The sequence below is a fragment of the Armigeres subalbatus genome, chromosome 2, assembly GCF_024139115.2.
Source record: "Armigeres subalbatus isolate Guangzhou_Male chromosome 2, GZ_Asu_2, whole genome shotgun sequence".
In the NCBI taxonomy this organism is placed as follows: Eukaryota; Metazoa; Arthropoda; class Insecta; order Diptera; family Culicidae; genus Armigeres; species Armigeres subalbatus.
In genome coordinates, this window is record NC_085140.1 from 132,798,648 (window position 1) to 132,825,476 (window position 26,829).

Here is a 26,829-nt window from a genome sequence, read left to right on the forward strand (position 1 = left end):
GGGAACATGACTATACGACGGTCTTAGCTGCTTTGTGGCTCTTGGGATCATGCCATCATCGATGTTGAAAAACAACCCCCCCCCCCTCCTCAAGCGTTCCTTGCTGCGATAGAGACTTGTCTGTCACTCGTTCGCGATTTTTTCAGCAAAGTGGCTGCAGAGTTCCTGAGTAGTTGAGGTGATTTAGATTTCACCATTCAGATCCATTGACGATGGAAGCCCGGATTAACTCCAGAAGGATTTTAGTTTAGATTGAATTTATGTTAAAGCTCTCGTTAGTACTGTGCAAGGCTTTGACGACAGGCTCGTTGGTACTCATGATAAGGCTTCACATAATGGTTTCTCAGAGGTACTTGTGTGGCAGTGAAACAGCACCTGCCGTTTACTATATATAGCAATTATTCAAATTTTTCGAAACCATCGAAACCACACATTATTATTATTAATTGCATATTATTCGGCAACTCGGCCGTACGAAAACCATTTTTTTGTTAAATATCTTGGCTGTGCATATGCACAGCACATGTTTCGAAATGGACAAATTGATATGAAATTTGCGAAAAAGAATCCACGTGTCTTGGAGGGACTCGAACCCTCAACCTCCTACTCTCTAGATAGGCGTGATAACCCCTACACAACAAGACCACTTAAAGGTCACGTTTGCGGAAAAGCCATCAGAATCCGAGTACCAACCTCCACCGCGGTTAGCTCTCTTTTTTTGCAAATTGAATATCTTTCGGATGCTTGATTTGTCCAATCTCCACATGTGCTTTACTGTTGTATATCCACAGTCAAGCGAGTGCACATTGTTTATTAAACGAGAGGATCGCACTCCATGCCCCCCAACAACTGGTTGGGCGGGATGGTATAGAATGCGAATCAATCGCACTCTGCTGTGCCTAACCACGGTGGAGGTTGGTACTCGGATTCTGATGGCTTTTCCGCAAACGTGACCTTTAAGTGGTCTTGTTGTGTAGGGGTTATCACGCCTATCTAGAGATTAGGAGGTTGAGGGTCCGAGTCCCTACGACACGTGGATTCTTTTTCGCAAATTTCAATTTGTCCATTTCTGAAACATGTGCTGTTACCCGAAAAGAGGAAGAAACTGTCTTCCCTGGATTGCGCCGTAAGAAAACAAAAATCATCCCTAGAAGCTTGCCGAAATCTGATGGTAATGGGGATTATTTAAAATTCCGAAGCATCCTGTCTATACTGCTCCTTTTGACCCATGTTGCAGTAAGACATTCCCGCCATTGCCTAAAACTGATGTTACAGAGAAACATCAGGCAAGGAATATCTCTGAGCAGAAAACTGCTACTCGCACTTCTATGAAAAGAATCTCGTCCAAGCGAGGATTGATATCCTTTAAGGATCTTTGTGGATCGTATTTTGAACTTGTTCAATATTCTGAATTCATTGAGGCCAATCATTGACCTCTTTATTCCAACAGTTGAAAGTTATCTGAAGCAATTGACTGTTTCATGGCCCTTCTTGCAGGACTTGTATCTTTCGATGGATAATACAGCCATACAAGATACAATCACTGTGCTGCAGTGGAACTGTCATAGTCTGAAACATAAATTGACGTGTTTAAGTTTTAATTCGCAACCTGATTGCGATATATTTGCACTCTGTGAAACATGGCTTTCTTCTGAAGATGAAATCAACTTCCACGATTTTAACATTATTCGCCAAGATCGGAATGATCATTATGGTGGCGTTCTTTTGGGAATCAAAAATGTCACACTTTCTACAAAATTCCCATTCCGACTGTTAATGGTTTAGAAATCGTCGCTTGCCAAGTAAATGTAAAGAATAAAGACCTTTGCATAGCTTCAGTGTATATTCCCCAAATGCCTCACTTAATCGTCGGCATCTTTGGAGCGCAGTCTCTCTTTATCATCCCCAGTTTTAATACTGGGTGATATGAATGCACATGGTATTGCATGGGGCGAAACTAGAGACGATAACAGAGCGCCTATTTTCTATGATTTGTGCGACGATTTCAACTTGAATATTTTGAACACAGGCGAAGTAACTCGAATAGGACCTCAAGGTCAGGAAAGTCGTATTGATCTGTCTTTATGCTCTAATTCACTATCATTAGATTGCACGTGGAAGGTAATCCAAGATCCCCATGGTAGTGACCACATGCCGATAGTCACCACAATCAAAAGCGGCTATCAACGATCAGTGCCAGTTAATGTTCCTTTCGACCTCACGTAAATCATCGACTGGCAAAAATTTGCATCGGCGGTAAACATTGGTATTGAATCAACTGATATTCTTCCTCCACTGGATGAGTATCGATTCCTTACCGAATTGATTCATAAAAGCGCACTAGAAGCTCAGAAACGACGCGTTCCAAGTACATCTGTCATAAGAAGACCAGCCACTCCTGGATGGGATGATGAATGTACTAAGTTGTATTCCGAGAAATCTGATGCCTTCAAGGCTTTCCGTAAACACGGAAGGTCTGAGCTTTTCGAAGAGTATTTGAGGCTTGAAAGAAAGCTCAAAAATCTTCTCAAGGCTAAAAAACGTAGCTACTGGCGACGTTTTGTCGAGGGACTATCACGAGAAACCTCAATGACAACACTTTGGAAAACGGCCCGCAACATGCGGAACCGCATTTCCACCAACGAGAGTGAAGAATACCCAATCGATGGATATTCAACTTCGCAAAAAGGTATGTCCAGATTCCGTACCAGCTGAACCGCTATTTCGAGAATCTACGCTTGATCCCGGTTCTTTGGGTGGACCATTCTCAATGCTGGAACTATCTATGTCTCTTCTTTCATCAAACAATTCTTCTCCGGGATGCGATAATATCAAATTCAATCTTCTAAAAAACCTCCCAGATATCGCTAAAAGACGATTACTTGACCTGTACAACTGTTTCATGGAGTACAACATCGTACCACCAGAATGGCGCCAGGTCAAAGTAATAGCTATTCAAAAGCCTGGGAAACCAGCGTCTAATCACAATTCATACCGACCGATTGCCATGCTATCATGCATGAGAAAATTATTGGAGAAAATGATCCTTTCAAGAATTGACCATTGGGTCGAGCAAAATGCATTACTGTCAAATACTCAATTCGGGTTTCGAAAAGGTAAAGGAACAAATGACTGTCTAGCGTTGCTCTCTTCAGATATACAGCTGGCCTATGCGCACAAGGAGCAACTGGCTTCAGTTTTCTTGGATATTAAGGGCGCTTTTGATTCTGTTTCCATAGAAGTACTGTCGGAAAATCTGCACAGTAGTGGATTACCCGTTATTTTGAATAATTTCTTGTACAATTTGTTGTCAGTAAAACACATGAACTTTACTCTCGGCACTCTGACAACTTCCAGAAATAGCTACATGGGCCTTCCCAAGGTTCATGTTTAAGTCCCTTGCTTTACAATTTCTATGTTAAAGATATTGACAATTGTTTGGAAGGACAATGCACGCTTAGACAACTTGCAGATGATGCCGTGATCTCCTAAGAGGTTCATGTGCAGAAGTCCTGCAAAGACTATTGCAAAATTCCCTAAATAACCTGACTGTTTGGGCCAGACATTTAGGGATCGAGTTCTCTCCGCAAAAACTCAATTGGTTGTGTTTACTAAGAAGCGGTACCCTGCTCAACTGAAACTAAAGCTGTTGAAAGATGACATAAACCAATCTTTATCTTCTAAATACCTTGGGGTCTGGTTTGATTCTAAGTGTACCTGGAAGACCCATATTGATTATTTGTTAGAGAAATGCCGAAAAAGGATCCATTTTCTCCGTTCTATCTCCGGAACATGGTGGGGCGCTCACCCGGAAGACCTCATCAAACTATATAAAACGACTATTCTCTCTGTTTTAGAGTATGGCTCTTTCTGCTTCCTCTCAGCAGCTGAGTGCCACCTAATCAAATTGGAACGAATTCAATATCGTTGTTTGCGTATTGCCCTTGGCTGTATGCATTCAACGCATAACATGAGCCTGGAGGTGCTTGCTGGAGTCACTCCTTTAAAGCACCGTTCAGAGTGTAAAATAATCGAAAATTTTTAGTGAAGTGCATTTTTCTTCATTTGTCAGTTCACTTCCGACACATTCATAGTCGGCTCTGGACAGTCAATATTCAGTTGAATATTACTCATTGAATATTTATGCACATTTTACAAATTGATAAATTATCTGAAATCTGAACACGTTTCAAATGAGTAAAGTAATTTATCACAAAGGACTGAATCCGATTTTCATCCGCGAGGCACTTTCAGCGGTAAACATCAACATAAACAATGCTAATTATGTTTTTTTCTGCACATAGTAAACACATTCAGTGACAGTCGAATGAATGAGTTCGTGGAGTAGTCATCTGACTATGTCATTCTATGTTTTGAATATTCATGCGATGTTTGTCAAAATTCGGACCGAAGTTGCTTCATGAAGATGAATATTTTAAGCTCTGGCACCGTTACTGGGAGCTCTCACTTATAATACTGATCAAATGTGGAACAAGTAACAAACTTGTATTAGAAAACTTCGATAATATGCTTGAACTGGCTCATCATTCAAGATACCTGCGAGTCTACACCCAACCGGCGGTTGTTAGATTTTCTAACAATTATGTATAAGAATCTACCAAAACCTGTATAAGATCTGGGCATATGCGAAATTGTTAGATTCTTATACAAAAAATGTAAGAAAAGCTTACAAAATTGTTAGATTTTTATACAATATTTGTATAAGAATCTAGCAATTTCGCATATGCCCAGATCTTATACAGGTTTTGGTAGATTCTTATACATAATTGTTAGAAAATCTAACAACCGCCGGTTGGGTGTATCTCAACTACATATCGACAGATCTCTGTCTTCCATGTTATAATCCACCTCGAGTTCACTTCGTCAACGACAGTTCCTCAATTGAATACGATCTGTCCATGAAACACGCTATTCAAGGAATACCAGATCATCTTCGACAAATATCTATCCCTTCCATTTTTTTCTGAAAAATATGAACATGTCAATTGCAATAACAGATATTTCACTGATGGTTCTCGCATTAACGGATCCACTGGCTTCGGTGTTTTCAACGTAAATTCAACCACCTTCCGAAAACTTTAAGAACCGTGTTCGGTTTATGTTGCTGAGCTGGCAGCAATTAATTTCGCTTTGGGGATAATTTCCGATCAGCCCGTAGACCATTATTTCATCTTCTCGGATAGTCTTAGTTCTATCGAGGCACTCCGGTCGATGAAACCTGTTAAGCACGCATCTTACTTTCTTACAACTGTAAGAGAGCAGATGCGTGATTTGGTCGAAAGATCATTTAAGATTACCTTTGTATGGGTCCCATCCCATTGCCTAATCTATGGCAATGAGAAGGTGGACTCGCTAGCAAAGGTGGGCGCACAGGAAGGTGAAGTTTATGATAGACAAATCTCGAACAACGAGTTTTTCCCATTAGTCCGTCAGAGTACTCTTCAAAATTGGCAAATGATTTTGTCACACAATGAACTTGGACGGTGGCTCTTTTCCATAGTTCCTAAAGTTTCTGCGCGAGCGTGGTTCAGAGGTGAGGACTTAAGCCGAGGCTTCATTCGCACGATGTCGAGACTTATGTCCAATCACTATTCACTAAACGCACACCTCTATAGAATAAACCTGGTTGATAGCAACCTATGTAGGTGTGGAGCCGGTTACGATGACATCGATCACGTAGTTTGGTATTGCTCGGAAAACGACGCCTCCAGAGAGCAACTATTGGATACCCTTGTGGCCCGAGGTAAACAACCCTACAGGGAAGTAAGGGGTGTTTGGGGGGATCGCGATGTGTTTTATAGGAAGGCCATCTATCCCTTTTTTTGCCCTTCTGACATAAAAGTCTAATTCCCTATCTTTTTTCTTTCTCGTTTTTGTTTTGTCTTATTGTTCTGTGTAATACGAAGCTATGGCCATCCGGAAGATGCTCCCTGACGAACCACAACTCGAGCCCGACGCTACGCCATACCGTTATTGACGTCAAATACCCGGATGAGCAGCTGAAATACCTCAAACCTAAATCCCAACCTAGTCCGTCCTGAAATTACGCAATCTAACCTTGAGTCGCCACGAGTATTTTGGTCTATACCCTTTCCCCTTACTAACTGTTGATAATAAGATGATATCGATTGTAAATATCATAAAGTCTCGGCTCCGTTAAGTGTTATACACGCCTGAGCCTGTCAAATAAACACAATAGATAAAAAAAAAAATAAAACATGTGCTGTGCATATGCACAGCCAAGATATTTAACATTATTATTATTATTTATTTAATTCATCTGACAGCCTTTTCCGGACCTTTCTACCCTACTTATGAACAATCTACAATTTTTTCCAAAATCAAAGAGATCGTCTACTAAAGAGAAAATACGAACACACGATGTAAGCGGTTCGTGGAATCAGTGTTGGTAAAATCATTCATAAATCTCAATCAACGAGCACTTAGGTGCGAAAAAAATCGTCTGCGTTTTTAATGGAATGCATCGCGCTTTAATTTTTCATGCTAGAACGCATCGTTTCACTCATTTGCCAAAAACCATTTCGGTTCAAAAACGCATTTGAAATCAATTTTGGAACATCCAAAGGTGTGCCTTTGGATGCCATCCAAATTTTAGGTGCTGAGTGGGGTGCGTTTCAACTCACGCTTGATGTGAGTCGTTCATGAGGTTTGAGATTTTGAGTTTTTACTAACACTGTGTGGAATCCGTATGTCGTTCGATGGAATCTGGTCATCAGCAAAGACGAAGATCGCAGTTGTCTACCAATGGTACGAAATTCGATGCGGGACAGGAGTTCAGAAGCATCAATCTCACCTATTAATATTTTAGCAACTAGTGAAGCCTGTTCAAGGATGTTATCGATCATTTAGTAATCTGCCTTCGATCATTTAGTAGTTTGTCAATAACTCATTCCAGAGGCTAAATTTCAAAATGTGTTGTATGGTGGACATCTAGTCAAAAGTTTATCTACAACTTTGCCTAACAGTTCGTTGTTTGAATTTCACTAATAACGGAGCTATAGTAGCAGTAACTTAGACTAAATGATTGCATATTTTGTTATCACTTAGTATAAGTATAGAAACTAGCACCGTAACTCCTTTAATAGTGGAATTCGAACATCGATCTCTTAAAGAGAGTAGTAGAAAAACCTTCGCACTAAAAGTCCACCATACAACACATTTTGAAATTAGGCCTGTGGAATGAGTTATTGACAAACTACTAAATGATCGAACGCAGATTACTAAATGATCGATAACATCCTTGCCTGTTGAATTTTTTGGCGTCGAAGCAGCATATCAAGTCCCAAAAGCCGACAACGCTCTACGTACGGAGCAATAAAGGCAATCGGGCAATGTGTCGTGACCACATTTAGTGAACAAACAGTCAGTGGCATAAGGTGTTCCAAGTGGCTTCCGTTTGCCAACAGTCAGAATAAACTCCACAGTAATACTCGATGTTTTTGAAAAAATTCTGAAAGCTGCTCTCTTAGTGGACTTCAGTTTTCGTAGTTCGGTCGAGAACTATGGAAAGCGTGATATTCTCGGTAATTAGTTTTAGTCAATTAGTGTTAGAGTTCCTAAATACTTCTTAGGATTATTTTTGAAATTAAAAAAAAACGAAAAACTTACAGATTTCTACTTGCAATGTATGGATTCATTGCTAAACATTAATATTGAGTTTGTCATGATAAATGTATTTATTTTTAAAATTTAATAAGGCACATGTTGTTTTCCTTGTTCATTGTCAACTCTTCGCCCTCTCTATAATATGGAAACGTAGTTTACACCTCAATATAATAAAACAAATAAATACACAAAAAAAAATTGTTGTCCATTCTATTTAAAACATACTCTCGATTCTCAATCCACAACGAACTCTCTTTGGTTTTAGTGAATCTAGATGTTTACATCTTTTTCACTAAACCTATTAGAAATTCAGTAAAAGCAAAAGAGAGGGCAAAGAAAACTACTTAGTCGCTCATCAAGATGCATAATTAGGACACACTCTTTGCTTATGATATGCAACCCCATCTGTGATGGCCATACATTTTTACAAATCTGCAAATGCGATTGCCTTATGAGTGTCGGTAGCAAATTCGCTTTTCCAAATTTGACACTTCTGTCAATTCCACTTATGTGTAACTAACACAAACTGCCACTTAGTGGAAGCGTTGTCGATGAGCATTTAAGATTATGGTACGCAAAACTATCTTAACGTGACTCGGAGAGGCACTACACATCGTGTTATTTTTCCAATCTTTTGTCTCTTTCTAGCATTGTCACCTCGTAATTTTGGAACAGCGTATTTCAGTTTTCAGTTGTTTGATGTAACTGTAAATGTGTCAGCATGTAGATTGCGAGTAAGCACGCGCCGGTGATACTTTTTCAAAATCATATTTATTGTAGAAAAAAAATAAGCATCCAATGATGAAAATGATGACTATTTGATGATTGATCGTGCTTCCTGTGTCACCTTAAACTGTTTTGTAAAATTAAATTTTTATTGCCAAAAGATGTAAATAGAAAACGTCGTTTTTTATCAAATTTAAGATACCTATTCCCAAATATCGAACCTACACCATAAGTTTTTTTTTCTCGTTATACCATGATATACGATGGAATACCGAAAACATATTCAATCAGATTCATCTTCTTTCTATTCTATGAATCTTAGGATGTTTTAGAATATAGAAATCAAAAACTTGATATGACTATTTTCACTATTGTCGTGCACTAAGTATACGTAAAGGCTATATATTCGCTCCAAAAACAAACATTTCATAAAAGGTCCTACCATTTGACTATGTTCAGCGAATTGAGGTGATGTTCATGTGTGCGTGTGTGCGCTCGCCTCGCACATTTTTCAACAATCATCCTTAACCGATTTACTTGTAACTGGATGCATAAAACTTGGAATCCTGTTCCATTGTTTCTTATAAACACTTGGTCAGACCGGGTTATGGGTTCAAAAGTTATGAGCAATATACCGTTTTTGCTTTCTCGTACAACTAAGTTGTACCGAAAGGCTATCATTTCACTCCAAATTCGAACTTTTGATAGAAGTACCGGAGACCCATAGTGTTATATACCATTCGACTCAGCTCAATGAGCTGTACAAATGTCTGTCTGTCCGTATGTGCGTGTGTGTGTATGTGTGTGCGTGTGTGTGCACAAAATGCCATAAAAAACATTAGCCAAATTTTCACATAGAAACTCTTAACCGATTTTCTTGCAACAAGTTGCATCCGACAGAGACTAAAACGCTGTTGATCACTATTGAATTTCATAATAATTGCAAATTGCTAAAAATAGATAATATTAAAATAGTGATGAGATATAGTGACATAGAACAATAATGTGTTATGAAAAATGCCTTGCATCTATGAATATTTTTAAAGTTTATCCGCGGCTTGCTCCCATTAAGAATTTCATCGTACTATAAAGATGCTCGTGTTGCACGCATTTAGGCGTAAGTATGCTCTTCGTTCAGTTTCATAGTACTATGAAATTGTCCGAAAGTCAAAATTCGAACATAGGAAATTCGAGAAACTTTTGGCAGCGTCATCTATCGTCTACTAGTGTAAACTTTCTATCATAACATTAGACGGTGTAACTATTTTGCCTTTCTTGTACATCATCGAGGTGTAAGCATAAAGGCTACATTTATTACCTTTTTGCGCGAGAAAGGCGCCATCACCACTAGGTGGATTAATCTGGGTTTTTCTATAAAAATGTGTAACAAAGTGTCGCTCAGTTTTCTGGCACTTATCCTTAAACGAATTGCTCGCACGAAGTTGCATTCGCCATGTTTTTTTTTTTAACGGGTTCCAGTTAATGCAAGTTACGGGACGTATTCTGCTATCAGTAGAAATACTAGAATAAGAGATCGGCCAAGACGCCATCTTGTTTCCCATCGAACCGTCAAAAGCGGTTCCAATTCGACTTGTTTACTTTTTGCATCCATAAGGAGCAAGCAAAAGTTCAAGGGAGGCCAGTATTATTTTCACGATTTTATGCATTTTCATACCAATTCGACAGTTTTTCACTCCGCCGGTCTCTGGTTATAGGGTGGCTAGCTATCAGTACTATGCTTTATTTTTCTGACATACTTTTTACCTTATTACCAAACGTACAAGAAAGACACCCACACCGCTAGGAAGATTAAGGACAAGCCTCCCGGAATCCAAAACAAATTTCACTCGCGTTTTTAAGAGGGCCTTATTCGATACGAAAGCAACGCTCAACTGTAATTTTTATTATATCAGCTTTGCTGCGACGCTTTTATATCAAACAGCGTGATCTGGTGGATTGTTTTAAATTTTATGGAGAAAATTTTATTATCAACGAGCTATAAATAACAAGATTTCTGTTCGTGATCATAAAGATTTTATTGAAATGTAAACACCTTGAACTATAAAATGCTCCAAATTTGCCATATCATGTGATTTTTTTTCTATATGTTCATGATTGTTATAAAAAAAAACTTGGTGTAATTGCCTTCCTTTTTAACATGTCTATCTCTCCCAGGTAGTCGCACACACACATACTTTTAATAGACCCAAATAAATCTGTTATGGATGTTGCTACCGAGATTGACAAAATTGTCAGGTATTCAACACTAAGTACAACCTCCAAAATAAACTATCCTTTCGACGGCAAAGGGTAGCATAGCAAGTATAATCCATCATGCCAAAATTCATACCCGAATGGCCATTTAAAGACACGCATTCGCAGTTTTACCTTTTTCGTTTACGTACATTCTGTGCGATGCTTACCAAAGTGTTCATCATTTGTTTCCTTCCCGTTTTCGTGTCATGGTGGCTATTCCAAACGTGTTGTCGCATGCTTCGCATCGCACGTTTAATTGGGGCGAAACGAGCATCATACAGTAAACCACCGCCTAAAGGACCTCGACTGACGGACTTTCCTGTTGAACTGTTGGAGCACATCATATCGTTTCTTCCGCTATCCGATCGTAAGTCAGCGTCGCTGGTATGTCGCTTGTGGAACGAGGTCGCCTTCAGCCGTCGATTTCTGCGCAACGTAGCACTCAAACTGACCAAAAGCCGAAGACGCTGCCAGTGCAACCACCTGCAAAGAAGCATCCGCCGATATCGGAACGTGTTTATCAGCTTCGGATGGGTGACATGCTGCGAGTACGATTTCGTAATGATCACCGAAGTTTTGGACAGGTTTGGTGAGGGTCTGGATAGCTTCCACTGCATGACTAACCTCACCGAAGAACAACTGTGGACGGTGATGAGTCGTGCGCCAAACCTCCAGCAGCTGGTAGTCGGATGGGATGATAAGGCCGTGAATCAACTGGGGCTCAACTTTCCGGTGTTGAAGCATCTGACGGACTTGGGATCGTTGGGCAATGTGCTGAAGATCCCAAGCCTGAACGTACCAAAGTTAGTTCACCTGAGTGCAAACTTCACCAAACGAACGGACGCGGAAGCATCGATGGCAGCTCTACATCGGTTGGGTCAACAACTGAAGAGCTTGGAACTGTTTTCAACAGAATATTTCATTCCAATCAGCAAGCTTCAATTTCCTAATGTTAGGGTACTAAAACTGAAAGGGAATATTTGTGAGGCGGCTAGTGATTGTGCATTGGGACGTTTCTTTGCCGGATTCCGGATTTTGAAAGAAGCTAAACTGTATTTCGATGTTAAAGTGTCGGTGCTGGAAATAATAACAAAGACTCATCCGGAGATTGAAAAATTGCATTTCGAAAATTTTCCATTGAAGTTGCATTCATTTCGCTTGTTGAGTCAACTGAGTTATTTGAAGGTGAGACGACTAAAAATCTACCTCAGTCAACAATTTCATACTAACACTTATTTATTTTTCATCAGAATTTGAGCATCGTTGGAAGCATCGAATCCCGCATTAGTTTGAAATGCAAACCATTAGTAAAGGTTGAAAAGTTTTGCTTGGAATTGTACAACCTGATGACAAGCATGAGCGGCGAAGCCAGTGTCATTCGAAGTTTTCGGAAACTGCTACCCAATGTAACTGATATGAGCATAATACTGACGGAACATAACACACCCAAGTGTGTTCTGGAGCATGTCTGCCGTAATTTTCCCCACTTAAAGAAGCTTACTATTACCAGCGACCATAAATATTGTCAGATCAGTAGTTTGGAAGCTCTGCGTCACCTGGATTGTCTGGAAGAACTTACCCTCAAGTGCATCCACACCACGATGTCGCTAATGCTGCCGAACAAATGTTTGCGGCGACTGACGATCGACGATTGTCCCCTATTGATCGACGAAGACCTCCTAATGCTCTCGGAGTCGTATCCGAACCTGAAGTATCTGGAGCTGGCCTGGTGGCGTAGCACCCAAGTGACGTCGTGGGGCGTGGAAGAGTTCCGATCACGTCTGACGGACTGTGTAGTGCACTGCGTTCAGTATGCAATCAGTTTCATGGAGGATATCCGCACAACCTCCGAAGCGAGGCGATTGATATACAGTCACTTTGCCGAGTTGCTTCATCCTCAGGTTTGAATCGAATTGTGGTTTGGGGCAGCAATGCACGTCACAATGCTTTTCAAATGACGTCCGACCATCATATTTCACTCGCAATGCCATATTTTACCCATTTTGCAAATAACCTTTTTTCCGTTGAATTGAAGAGAAAACATTAGGATCGCTTGCCAGTTGTTTTTAATCAACGATGATATTAAAGTCCTACATAATTGAAAGTTTCCCATGCCATATTATAAACTAGCAATTATAAACCGAACCAAATAAAAATAACAACTTGAATCACGCAATGTTTAAAAGTTATGATTTTCAAGTGAAATAATAGCCTTCCAGTATTGCTTTGCAATAAAATAATTAAATATTTCCTCGAGCATGTAAAAAGCCAACATATGCGTTACGGAGTCATAAAATTATTCCCAAAACTAACGCCTCTAGCTGTGGAATGCTGAGTCGTTTTAATTTTAGTACACATTGAAGTGGAAGCACTAAGTCAAACATTTTAAAAGATCACTTAACATCAATTTCTTAGATACTATCCGATGATAATAACATCATAGCCCGGAAAAAATCACTCAAACTTCATCAGTATGTTGTCAGTGTTCTCGTTGTGGGTGTTTTTTCAACATATTAAAAAAATCATCGGTTTTAAATAACATTGAAATACACGACAATTAAGCTCATGATAATTGATTATATTATTTATTGTGGTTGTTGTGAACACAATCATGCTAGTCCCGCAATTATCATCTCAAGCTCAAGATTTCTGAATCGGTTCATTTATTGTTCAGCTCACACTTTATTATCATTCAAGCTTATTTCGATTTCCATGCCCGTTTGAAAACCAGACACAGATTGCTGCTTTCAGTAGAGCAATCTGTTCCAAAAAAAACATCGTTTCAATTCTAATTTCCAATCGAGCATGGCATCTCGGAGGTAAATTGGCGATGCCCCTGACGTATTGAAACAATTGACTTTAATTCCAGCGGGTGGTTTCTAGAGGTCTTGCAGATAATCACAATAAGCTGCAGAAAAAACTACGACCGGTGAGAAACGATTTTTAAACAAGGTTTTTAATTTCCAATATGCATTGATAGCGGCCTTGGCCAAGTGCGAAGCTGCTGAAATATACACGTCCCAGAATAAATTCTTTTTCGATTAAAACGCGAAATGTAACTATAAATATGAGCAACGTTAAGATTTATGATCGCTATGAACTAAGCAACATTTTGTTTTAAAAATAGTGTTTTAAAAATATGCAAGAGTCAGTTTGGATAAGTTGAAAGTTCTTGAAAATTAATTATAAAATACTTAAAGGAAAAAGATCCTTTTTGTTCATCATTAGCAATTTTTATGCAAAACATTGTTTTCTCATTAGAGTGAACTTTCAAAACAGTATTAAATTTATTGTGGCGGCGTTGATGTAGTCGCAATCAATCCTCGAAAGTGGATCAAAGCCATTTTAAACCAACTATTACACTGTTTGTCGGACGACAAGGGGGAAATGGCCAAAAATGGAATAGCTAAATAAATAAAGTAATAATGAAAACCATTTGAGCAAACGCAAAGGGGTGTAAGTGACAAAAAGTTGGTTTTGAGAAAAAATTGTGCAAAGTTTTCCAATATTTTTTTGCTTTATGCAAATTGTATGGAAGTTAAAAAAGTTACTAATTTTCTGTGAATTTTCACATTTTTTATAAACATCGTACAGACTATATCAACATATTGCCGCAAAGCTCGAGAGACAAAGTATGTTTTGCTGTAGTCAACTCAATTTTAACCAAAATGTCACTTACACCCCTCTGCTTCTAACCCCCTCATTTGTTTATCATTTATCACACTCTGGAATTTGGCCACAAAATGTATTTTATTTTATTCAGAACTTCAGTTTTTTATTGTATTGTGCCGTTTAAAATATTAAATAAAAATTAGGTCCTACTGTCTTCGAAAGGTAAATTGTGTGTTGTATGTTGAAATGATTTGATATTAAAATTTATATTGAAGCATAATGCCGTCTACAAACAAATAATTCACCTCGGATTGTCCTCGGCTGACGATCATTTCAGAACGGTGTATTGTAAATGCTGCAAGTAACGAGTTTCATTGTCTTTCGATCATTGCGTTGACATAAGGGAATCGTGGTGGTGTCTTTCAGATGCCTTCCAACCTTGAAAATAAAAATGCATTTTAGACCATTCTCCCCCGTTACATATCGACCAACCATATTTTGTAAGCGGCTTTCTGACAAGTTATGATTTATCGACCTATTTTCACCACTTTCTCGGATAGTGCAGAAACAATTTTTGCCAACTGTCATCTAGCGGCAGTTTTTAGCATTAATCTTAATTAGTGTGTTAATTGTGAACCTGCGAGGCTTTTTTTCGTCTCGAGCAGCTCTCGATTTGCATGCCCGCCAGAGGAGACGTGCCAAGATCATTTTTCACTGTCTCAATTACACGGTCAGTCGCGCGACGGTCGCGTGAAAGGCCCACGCGGCAGCAGTAGTGCGTTGCAATTTTTTCAAAGGTTTTTAATGGCTTTATTTCAGTTAGTCGACATGCTGTTTTCTCGCCGCCGTTTCTACACATTGTCATAAATCAATTTTTGCATTTTTTTATTATTTAAACAATTATTTTCATTCGGGGATTTGAGGACCAATACTTAGCTTTTGATTAGAATACGATTGCTTCTGCCATGTTACGATGATCAAGATTGATCGCTTGCACTTTAAATTTTGTGTTATTAAGAATAATTTTATTTCTACATCATTTTTTTGGCAACTGTGAAAGTCCATAAATTTATTTCGCAAAACTCATATGGCTCAGCGAGAAATAGTAAAACTTTTCTTTCACGAATTTCGAATAATTAAGTTCAAGAATTAAACTGATATTCCCAGGTAACACACAAAACATGTTTTGAAATTCGAGTTTAAAAAGTGTTAACACAATAGTGATAATTGCTTACTTTCGTCAAATTTGAACTCTAGTTATAAGAATAAAGGTTACGAGAATGTTCATTTTACTTCAACGTAAGCCTAACTAAGTTAAAATTTGTCTCAAAAAAAATCCACATTATTCTTCTTCCAACTCATAATAATAAAACTTTTCGAAATAAAGTCTAACAGGAATTCTGTGCAAAGGACTTATCACAACTCATTTTCACTTCTCGTTTCTCATTCTCGCTTCTCACTCCTTACTTTTCACGTCTCACTTCCCACTTCTCACTTCTCACTCCTTACTTTTCATTTCTCACTTCCCACTTTTCACTTCTCACTTCTCACTTTTCACTTCTCACTCCTCACTTCTCACTTTTCACTTCTTACCGTACACTTTTCATCATTCACTTCTCACCTCTAAATGACCACTTCTCATTTCACTCTTCTCTTTTCTCACTTCACATTTCTTACTTCCCACTTCTCGCTTCTCACTTCACACCTCACTCTTCTTACTTTTTTTATTCTCACATCTCACTTTTTACTTCTCACTCCTCAATTGTCACTTCCGACTTTTAACTTCTTCAATCTTCTGTAGAAGGCCGCAGGCTTCGTGGAAGGCTGCGTACACGATGGCTTTTTGCAGTTGAAGAGGACCTGAGGGCGCTCAATGTTCAGGGCGACTGGAAGCGATTGGCCCAGGATCGAGTCCAGTGGAGAAGGATACTCCATTCGGCGTAGGTTCATCGAAGAGCTGTAGCCCATCAAGTCAAGTCAAGTCAATCTTCTGTATACTGGGAAGCGAGAAATGTCTCATTCCTAATTTCTCACTTCATACTTCGCGCTTCTTACTTCTCAAAAAAATCTTAAGATTTTTTTTTAACTGACACCATTTTGACAGTCTGTTGACTCCACGTCGACAACAAAACGCGGCCGGAAACGCCTGAAGAAAACAACACGTACCGACTCGTCAGGTTAGCAACACCCTGACCATTGATACGCTCACCAAATATTTGCAATCCCATGAATAAAATTAATCGTGGACCTTATGTAGAAATAATGATTTCTCCAGGCTGTACTAAGCTGCTCTGGAGATTAAACAAAATTCTAAAATGCAAGCCTAAGCTCATTTTCCCTCTGATCAACAACAATAATGGCTCTAAGGATCGCTCGATAACTCGTGTAGATAAGGCCAAAGTACGTTACCAATTCATTAGATCACCCAATTATCAGTCTATATGAAGCCGTCGTTAACGGGCTTGCGAACTTTCATAACACTCCGAACGACTTTCGGAGAAAAAATGGCGATATCAGCTAACGATCTGATGGACGCTTCGACCCTGAATCATGAACTCAAACACACGAGTGCTCCGTTTTTCGAGCACTTTTCGCTTATTTCAATCAGTGTCTCCGAGTATTCGACTCAATTATTTCCCATTACCTTGTAAGTCAGCGAAAGTCATTCTTATATGGGAGTCTAGAAAGAATCCTTCTTCCCCAAAAAGTTATTCGCCAATCAGCCTTCTCTCAAAGTTATCCGATCTATTTGTACACCAACTGACCTGAGCTACCAATATCCTCTTGCAGAACAAGTTTGTCTCTAAAATCACCGCCATGGTCGTATTTGAAGTCAAAATGGACTTCGACAATGTTTGACATGATGGCATTATCTGCAAACTACAACGCTACAATCTTCCCAGCTACTTGATGAAGATCACCCCCAACACAACTATCCGTCGGGCAGAATATTCCGAGTCTCAATCAGTGTAGGGGAAGGGGGGGCAATATGCCCTAGCTAAGCAAACACTGCTCTATTGTCTCATTTGTAACGCTATTCATGGGTATTTTTACATTATGCAACAGTTAAACAAGATAGCTAGTTGATGCCATTCAAAAATTGTCAAAAATCTCAATCATATTGATAATATTCACATTTTAAAAAAGTGGTGATATTCTGTTGCCGGAAAACTCATGAGGCAAAACGCCTTTTAGCTGGCAGCTCCTAGGGAACAAAGCACCATGCGTCGGCGAATCAGCATTCTGGTATGGATAGTGCGTGGAGACGCCAGTACATTGTAGGTTAATTTAACTAGGGCGTTTTACCTCGCCAAAATGTTAGATGTTTCATTAAAATGTGGAAATTTTCGGTTTTTCCTACTTTCCCATACACTATTTTGAAACTTTTTTCGCCTAACCTACATAATTTTAGATCTAGTTTTGTTACGGTCATATTAATGACGATGAATATGAGGGAAACCACGAAAGGTGTTTTGCCTCGCGGGGGCGTTTTGGGGCCTCTTCCCCTAGCGATATGCACGACATCATCGCAGGCAGTAGAAGCATAAGTACTGGAACGCTAGTGGTGCGATAGCCATTTTAATTTGTTTGCCAAACTATGCTTTAACAAGCTTAACTGTGTGTCATGTTGTAGTGCATAATTGGTTTCATCTCAAAATCGGTTTGACTTTTGACGTAGGATTACGTCCTTCGGGAAGATAAGGGGGTCATTCTGCATATTCAAAATTCTGCATATTCAATATTCAATCATCACAGAAAGTGGTCAGAAAGTATGGGCTAATATCTCAGCCATCTTCCAACCGATTTCGGAGATTTTGGTATCAATCGATTGATGAACTCTCTAAGATTTTGCCCAACTATTAAAAACAATAGATTAAAAGCGCTAATTTATTGAAACATTGAACTTCGGGAAGCACTGTTGAAAATCGGTGAATCAACCAATCTCGTACGTGCATCGCAAGCACAAACATCAAAATCGGGCTAGATTCTAATGCTCAGTTTATTCAGGACATCCTGGACACGAGGACCGCACAGCAGCTGTCGCAAGGTGACGCCCAGCGGAAAAAGCGATTTATACATCAATTGACCGTCGCCAACAACAACAATAGAAATTTTAACACAATGTTTGGACCTTCGTTTGGGAAGGAAATCAGCTCTTTTCCAGTGTTGGTAAAATCGGCGATTCAAATCATGCGTGAGTCAAATCCCATCAGAATCATGTCCCAGAGAATCGCTCATAATTCGAATCGCGATTTGCCTCATTGCATGATTTTTACTTGTTCTTTATTGTTTAATGCATTGAATTAACTTTCTTCGCTTAAAACAATGTCTAATAAACGCATACATAAAACCAAAACATACGCTCGATTGCGTTTTGACGCTTTAAGGAATGAAATCATTTTTCGGTGAGTGAGCGAAGTGATACGATTCGGTCCAAGAAACTTAAGCGCGATGCTCTCCCTACAGAATCGCAAGCAAGCTAGCTCGTGCATGAACCCTCGATGATTTAGATTTAAGTATTATTCTACCAACACTGCTCTTTTCCGGACAAAATGGCGTTGGTTGCGGTCCGGGACATCTGTGACGATACTGAATTGATGTATTCTAAATGGTGGCGGAAAATCATCGAGCGACTGTCGGGCAGCAGCAGCAGTCAAGTGAAATTTTTACACGAGGTTTGGACTAACGTTTGGTTTCGTGAGTTATTAGAAATCCGCATTGAACGGAATCGATTCTTTTCTGAATTTCCGTTTTATACAAGAAAAAGTAGAGCCGCGATAAATTTTATTCAAAGTGCGAATCATAATCGCTTGACAATGCTAGAAATTCTTGGTCGGTAGCAGGGAGGGAAATGCTCCAAAAGTTTTTTCACAAGGATGGTCTCAAATCATCGAGTGACTGACATGACGTGGCGTCAGTTTCAGTCAAGTAAAATGCTTCCGATTTAGGATTTGTTGCTGTTTGTGATAGGAAAGGCGCACTATTGAAAACAAATCGGTTCATTACGGAACCATCTTTGTACACAAGATGCATGGATGGTACCTATCGTGTTTCAACGGTAAATCTTCGAGTGGCTGACTTTGTTGTTAGTAGCAGTGAAGTGGACTTATCTTTCAAAACTCTGATTTTCAGCGTGCGTGGTACAAAGCCCCCTCTCTTCTGTGAGCGCGGCAGGTGCCCTGGAAAGGGTCGTTTTGGAAGGATCTACGTCCTCGTTCTTGGTCACTTAGAGCTGGTGTAATTGGTGACGGCTTTGGTTTTCTCCGAGACGGCGTCGTGCTTGACCAGGTCGGCCGGCAACAGGAGGCGGACGGTGATCTGAATCTCGCGGCAGGTGATCGTATAGCGTTTGTTGTAGTGCGCCAGATGGAAGGCCTCATCCACGATACGCTCGCTTTCACGTTGTTCAGTACTTCGTTTTGGTCGTTCTGTCGATCGGTCAGGAAAACCGGACTTTGGCTTGCCAGTATCCGATATCAATTGAGACTGAGGCCTCGCCCCTTCGGTATCCGGTACCGTTGGTGTCGTCTCGTTTGCTTCGCCTTTCGTTCGTTCGATGGCAGTGTATTCTTGCAAAACCAATATCAAGGCATTTGCATTTAAGTGCAAATCATAATCGCTTGGCGTCGGTAGCAGCAAATTCATTCGCATGGATGGAGTCTATCGCGTTTCTGTGGCAAATCATCAGGTGGCTGACGTTGGTGTCAGTAGCAATAAAATGAAGTTTTGCATGTGTATGGAAAGTCGTATTATTGAAAACAAATCGGATCTTTTTAAAACCATCATTTTGCACAAGCACTCGTCGTTGGGAGACGCTGCTAAATGACGTCCATCGCGTTCCAGCTACAAATCATCGAGTGGCTGATGTTGGCATCAGTAACAGTAAGGTGAAATTTTCTCTCGAGATTCAGATTTTGGTTTTGTTGCTGTTAGTAATTGGAAAAAAACACAAAAACCTTATTGAAAACGAATCGATTCTATTCGAAGCCAACATTTTATACAATAAAAAGTTGATTCGGGAAGAATTTTCTTCAAAATAAAAACCGTAATTACCTAATGACTGTAGTTTATCACAACGATGGCATCGGTAACGGTGGGACCTTGTCATCAGGTTTAGTAAACATATTGAAATTTTCAAAATTACTTACACTACATTTTACCTAATCCTACGTCCAATCGGCGGTCGTGCCTCGGATGCAACCTTCTACTTTTTTAGTACCAGTACTTTGGTCGCTATGGCCAGGAAAACGAGGTGTTGGCAACGCGAAATGGAGTGACATTAGCCATCATATGCTTTCGCTCCTACTGTGCAACCCGTTTACCACCGGTAAGCCAGAACCTCCAGAAGGCGGCATTATGTTTCTATTTGTAGATGACACCTCTCTTGTCTACAAAGCTCGAGTGATCAGAGCGCTGGTGACTAAACACCAACGAGGCCTGGACGTCCCGACAGAGTACCTGTCCCGAGCTGGAACGTGGCGAAGACCGTCCTTCTCCACTCTAAATCTTCCAAACATGTTCCACCTGAGGATTGTAAAATCGCCCCCAATAATTGCAGCACGACAATGTGATGGGTCAATGAGACTGATTATCGTGGATTGAACCTAGACAGCCTGTTGCCTAGAAAAGTTTGACAAAACAGTGACGAAGCTTAACGTTTTGTTGAAACTACTGTATCCGCATTTGTATTGTGTTGGCATTGTCTCTGAAAAAAAGCTTGCTGTATGCATGCAGATCATGCCGCCTTGATCGAATGTGGCATGCCGATATTAAAAGCTACGCAACGAGTTTAAAATAAATTAGAAGATGATCCTCTACACTCCTCCCAGGACACGAATTTCTGAGATCCTACGTCTGCTCGGGAAGAGTGTAAGGATAAGTTCAGAGTTCGTTGCTTACAGTCCTCAACAAGGTTGAAAAAAAAATCGTTTTGATTTTTAAAATTATAGTTCTAATTCGTTTAAAAGAATAAACTTTAAGAGATTTTATTTTATGAATAAATTAATTAAAATTAATTAGAAAACATATGGACATATAAACACAAAGACACTTACACACACACTTATAAAATGGGCACGATTAGTTTATATCTTTTGAAGCTGGCTCCAGAGAAAAATTGATGGGTGAAAGATGCTTCTCACCATAAACAACGAAAAACAGATCCTCCTCCTCAGACGCTTGCATTGGTCTCATCGAAACGAAAAATTGAAACCCGACTTTTATGCTGCTCCTTCTGAGGACCACTATTTTAGGCAAGATATAGTTGATTCGAGGGAGAAGGGCCGTTTGGCCGAAAATCATTCGGCTGAATGCCACTTGGACGAAGTTTTCAAGGCCGAAATATAAGATTTGGCTGAACATTAGGCTAAAAGTCATTTGGCCGAAACTGTCATTTGGCCGAATGGGTCATTTGGTTATTATTCGGCTAAATTACCTATTCGGCCAAATTACTTCCGGCCTAATGGTACTTCGGCCTAGTGAACTTTGGCCAAGTGGCATTTGGCCGAATGACCTTTGGGGCCGTACACATATTACGTAAGCACTTTTGGGAGGAGGGGGGGTCTGTTGTTAGGCTAAATGACCTATTCGACCCTATGACCTGTTAGGCTAAATGACCTATTCGGCCCTATGACCTTTTCGCCCGTATGATCTGTTCGGCCAAATGATTTTCGGCCAGATGAGTTTCGGCCTAGTGGCATTTGGCCAAATGGCTTTCGGCCAAACAACCCTTCCCCTTCTGAAAGGGTCATTTGGCCGAAAGGGTTGTTTGGCAGAAAAGATGATAGGTCGTATAGGTCATTTGAAAAGTGAGAAATTAGGAGTAAGAAGAGAGACGTCTCAATTCTCATCCCTCATTTCTCAATTCTCACTGTAAAAAATGAGAAGCGCGAAGTGAGAAGTAAGACATCTCACTGCTCACTTCGCGCTTCTCACTTTTTACAGCGAGAAGTGATAAATGAGGAAGTGAGAAGTGAGACGTCTCATTTCTCACTCTTCATTTGTGTCTTCTCACTGTAAAAAAAGAGAAGCACGAAGTGAGTAGTGAGACGTCTCACTACTCACTTCGCGCCCCTTATTTTTTACAGTGAGAAGTGAGAAATGAGGAGTAAGAATAGAGACTTCACTGTAAAAAGTAAGTAGTTCCAAGTAGGTAGTGAGACGTCACACTATTCATTTCGTGCTTCTCACTTACAGTGAGAAGAGAAAAATTTAAAGTGAGACGTCTCGCTTCTCATTCCTAATTTCTCACTTTTCAAATGACCTATTCCTATTCGGCCAAATTACCCTTTCGGCCAAATGACCCTTTCGTCCAAATGACCCTTTCGGTCTGATGACCCTTTCGGCCTTATGGGTTTCGGCCTAATGGTTTGTTCGGCCAATTGACTTTCGGCCGAATGGGTTTCGGACAAACGAAGCTTCCCCTATTTTTATATGGGACTTTAGCATGGGAACACTAACGCAACTCATGACTAATTTATTTGAGTGAGCAAAAATAAGGCACTTTAGTGATACTGTACCGATTTTGAGGAAAATCCAAACCTGTTTTTTTTTTCTATTTCGTTCAGTGACAGGCCAACAAATTGATGAATAAGATGGGTTGCTCCGCTTCAAACGTAGATTATGTAAAAACCACACTACCGAAACTATACTGCCGTAATCTGAGAAAGTTACGAAGCGTTAAATTACATCATGTATATTTTTCATTGTTCTGTTTGATCGCATATTTGTAACATTCGCATTTTTGTTCATTTTGTAAAGAGCATATAAATCTTTCAGAAAGCTCATTTTACTGATTCTAATCCCGTAACACTAAAATAGGCTTTACTATCTTGCTTATCTGTGGTAGGCTGGAAATAATTGAGTTTGTGGGAAGGATTGACAAACGATTTACAAAATCAACCAAAATGCAAATGCTACAAATTTGCGATCATGGGCAGTAAAGAGCTCGATGAGTATTACTCGTTAAAACCATTTTTGGAAAATGACGTAGACGTCACTTCTTTAGATTACGGCAGTATAGGAACACCCTCGACGATCGGATATTTTACCCTTCATAATGTTTGGTCTTGAAGATAATTATTGCAATAGCAGAACTAGTTCTGAAATTGTTTTCGATTCTGCGTGATATATGTGTTTTCTGATAAGTATATTTATGTTTGAAAAGGTAGAACATTTCGCTGCAAAAGTTTAACAAATGACTACCCCAAGGAACACAATCGAAGCAAATTTGGTTGATGCAACTTGATTATGACTGAATCTAGTCACAGAGAAGTTGCAGCAATCTATGTGAAACATGTGTGTTGCTCGGGACGTTTTCATGACTTCTGAATAAAACCATCTAGCTCGAACTGAAATCGATCTAGAGGGCGATGACTGAACGATTGACATTTACGACGAAGAAAAAACAACCCGAGCAAAATCGGACAGGTTCGTCTAGTCCTAAATAAATATGAAAGCGAATTGTTTGCTACGTCAAGTATGAAATCATGGGCAGTGCCAGATGCTATAAAAATTATTCTTTCAATACATAGGATTCATCGTCCATAATGCTACATGAATAATTCTTGACAAAATAATATCGCTATCTTAGGTTTTTAAGCATGTGCCGAGAATACCTGACATTACCCTACTACCCAGATGGCATTCCTCCTTCATTCGGATGCGCGCCTCCTTGCGATGGACAAGTCTTCCTCTCAACCGCAATAATTAGCGGCGCAATTGACCAAACCAATATCGCCCCCAGCACAGACTGGCGATGATGGTGGCGGCGGCGGTTTTCGGATTGTTTACTCAGATATCTTCCTGTTACCCCATCATCGTTTGCAAACATATCTCAGCTACATATGTCGAGTGGTGCTCTTGGCGCTCTTAGACCAAAAGTGGTTACCCCATCAGCAAAGTGCGGTGGTCGTCGGCCGGTCAGTTGAAGCAATGATTAACAACCATAGGATCTTATTAACCGCAAAGCTCGCCCGCCCGGCTGGCAGTGATTATTTCCCACTCTCCCACGGGTGGTGGGCAGTACTGCAATGCAGCACAGTCGGGATGAATTGAACCCAGGGATAGGACCGGACGAAACGAAAGTGGCGAGTACTTTCATTTTTACAGCCGGTGTGTAGCAGTGGATTGGATGCTGTTGGCGATTGTTCCAAATTGGAATGTTTATTTTACATCACTCAGTATCAACTTCCTACTAGTCCATTGATTGAATGAAATATTTAGTTGGTATGCTTTAGGGTCGGATTGAGGCGGCGTTTTTTATTACTTCGATGATAGCACTTGATAATGGTATCTCAATGCTTCAGTAGTGCAGCTTTATATAATCACATAAATTATTCAATATATCTGTTAATTGAGGCGAAATTTCCCCATCGTAAATTATCCTAAAGGTATCATTGCGAATTGGCATCGAACGGTAAACGATCAACATGGTGGAAGTGGATTTTAGTTGAAGGTTGTGATTAATGATAGGTTGTTCTCTGCTTTCTCATATAATATAACTGTATGGTGTATGTTATTGATACATACATTAATGGTTTGGGGAATTGCAACCCGATTGGCAATGACGTAGGCCAATCCATAAATTACACATTTAACTTTCTGTGAATTGAAAAGTTTTATTGCACCGCGGGCATGTTATCCGTAAATTTGGCTTTCAAAAATTATTCAGAGCAGATGCAACGTGCAACATTCATCGAAGCAGTATCCTGTGACACGATGCTGTCAAGTCTTCGTTTCTAACCAGAAAAGATTCAACTTACTAAGAAACTGGGTTTGGAATCCTTGCACTAAACTGGTGATTTTTAAATTTTCTAACAATCCTGTATAAGAACCTTATTTATTTATTATGTAATCAGACTAAGGCCGAAGTGGCCTGTGCGGTATATAAGAGTCTTCTCCATTCGGCTCGGTCCATGGCTACACGTCGCCAACCACGCAGTCTACGGAGGGTCCGCAAGTCATCTTCCACCTGATCGATCCACCTTGCCCGCTGTGCACCTCGCCTTCTTGTTCCCGTCGGATCGTTGTCGAGTATAAGAACCTATCAAAACCTGTATAAGAACTGGGCAATTGGGCATATGCGAAAATGCTAGACCTTACAATTTTGCAAGCTTTTCTTACAATATTTGTTTGTGAGCTTTTTTGTATAAGAATTTAAAAATTTCGCATATGCCCAGTTCTTATACAGGTTTTGGAAGGTTCTTATACAGAATTGTTAGAAAATCTAACAGTTGCTGGTTGGGTGCTGTTGGGTGTATTCATACGAGTAAAAACCAAGAATTGATGTAAATTGGTTGAAACGGTTTTTTCTTGTTTTTGAGAATTTTTTTTTTAACTTCATTAATGTGTAATTGTTTTTGAGTAGATTGATTCAAACATTTAATATCCACACAAAAAAAAATTTAAAAAAACAAATGTTTAATTGTACTGGAAGGTTTTGATATATTTATTTCCGCCTAATTAGATTAGTGTGCCTAATCATTTATATGATACCAATAAAGATGAATAAATGCAAAAGTAGATGCATGATTAAAAAAACGATAAATAAAAGTTAAATAATAAATCTACATTAGGGTGGCTCAGAAAGCACTTTTTCAAATTTTTTGATGGGCCGCCCTCTTATTCAGTTCTATTTGATGCCCTGATGCTCTGGACAAAATTTCAGCCAAATCGGTCAACGTTTCTGCAGTGCTAAACTCGTTGGAAGTTTATATGGAAGAATGTATGCAGAAACATCCAAAAACAGTGATTTGCAGTTGGACGGCACAATTTAAGATCAAGAACCATGATACTCATTCAGTTTTTGTAAAATAAAATACAGAATGTTATGCTGAAAACCGCGAGAAGATTAGAGTTTATTACGCAAAGATATTAGCATTTTACTGGACTGTTGTAGGGGTGAATTTATTTCTTTTCAAAGGTAAAAGAAACGAAATTTGCTCAAACCCCACTGCAGAGAAATGCTAATAACTTAGCCGGGCAAACTCAAATCTTCTCGCGGTTTTCTGCATAACTGCATAACATTCTGTATTAAATTCTCCAAGATCTGAATGAGTATCATAGTTCTTCATCGTAAGTTGTGTAGTCTAGCTGCAATTTACTGTTTTTGGATGTTTCTGCATACATTTTTCCATATAAACTTCCAACGAGTTTAGCACCGCCCAAACGTTGACCGATTTGGCTGAAATTTTGTTCAGAGCATCAGGGCATCAAATAGAATCGAATAAGAGGGCGGCCCATCAAAAAAATTGAAAAAAGTTTTCCCCATACTAATTTGAGCCACCCTAATCTACATTGAATAACAAATATGAAAAATATTATGCGTGAAGAGTTCGAGCTCAATTCATTAACTTGAAACCGATGCACACGATAAAATCTGTCGATTAAATTAACGTTTAACATTCTGTTAACATGGTTGAGCTGGCTTTATTTCAAGCAAGTACCTCAATTCAAACCAATAAGCATAAACCGAATTGCAGGTAATCCGAATTCAAGTGTTGCTTTTAAATCCATTTATCACGCCACGCCGGACAATTATCCGTCAAATTGAAGCACTTGATAAAACCCTACTTAACACCGGCAACA

The 26,829-nt window shown here is 39.6% G+C and overlaps 2 protein-coding genes across 3 annotated transcripts in view; both read left to right on the forward strand.

Moving 5' to 3' along the window:
- LOC134210861 (uncharacterized) overlaps positions 1-26,829 on the forward strand; it is a 537,480-nt gene that overhangs the window by 294,732 nt on the left and 215,919 nt on the right. The gene's annotated exons all lie outside the window — the stretch shown is intronic.
- Positions 10,729-14,098, forward strand: LOC134215129 (uncharacterized). Its single transcript, XM_062694383.1, has 2 exons — positions 10,729-11,814; positions 11,880-14,098. Exons 1-2 carry the CDS (start codon positions 10,789-10,791, stop codon positions 12,534-12,536), a joined length of 1,683 nt encoding a protein of 560 aa, XP_062550367.1. The 5' UTR covers positions 10,729-10,788; the 3' UTR covers positions 12,537-14,098.

Excerpts from the sequence above, each read along its gene's own strand:
- LOC134215129 (XM_062694383.1), top strand. The coding sequence starts at position 10,789 with ATGCTTACCAAAGTGTTCATCATTTGTTTCCTTCCCGTTTTCGTGTCA. Across the intron at positions 11,815-11,879 it reads GTCAACTGAGTTATTTGAAG|AATTTGAGCATCGTTGGAAG; the intron begins GTGAGACGACTA and ends ATTTTTCATCAG.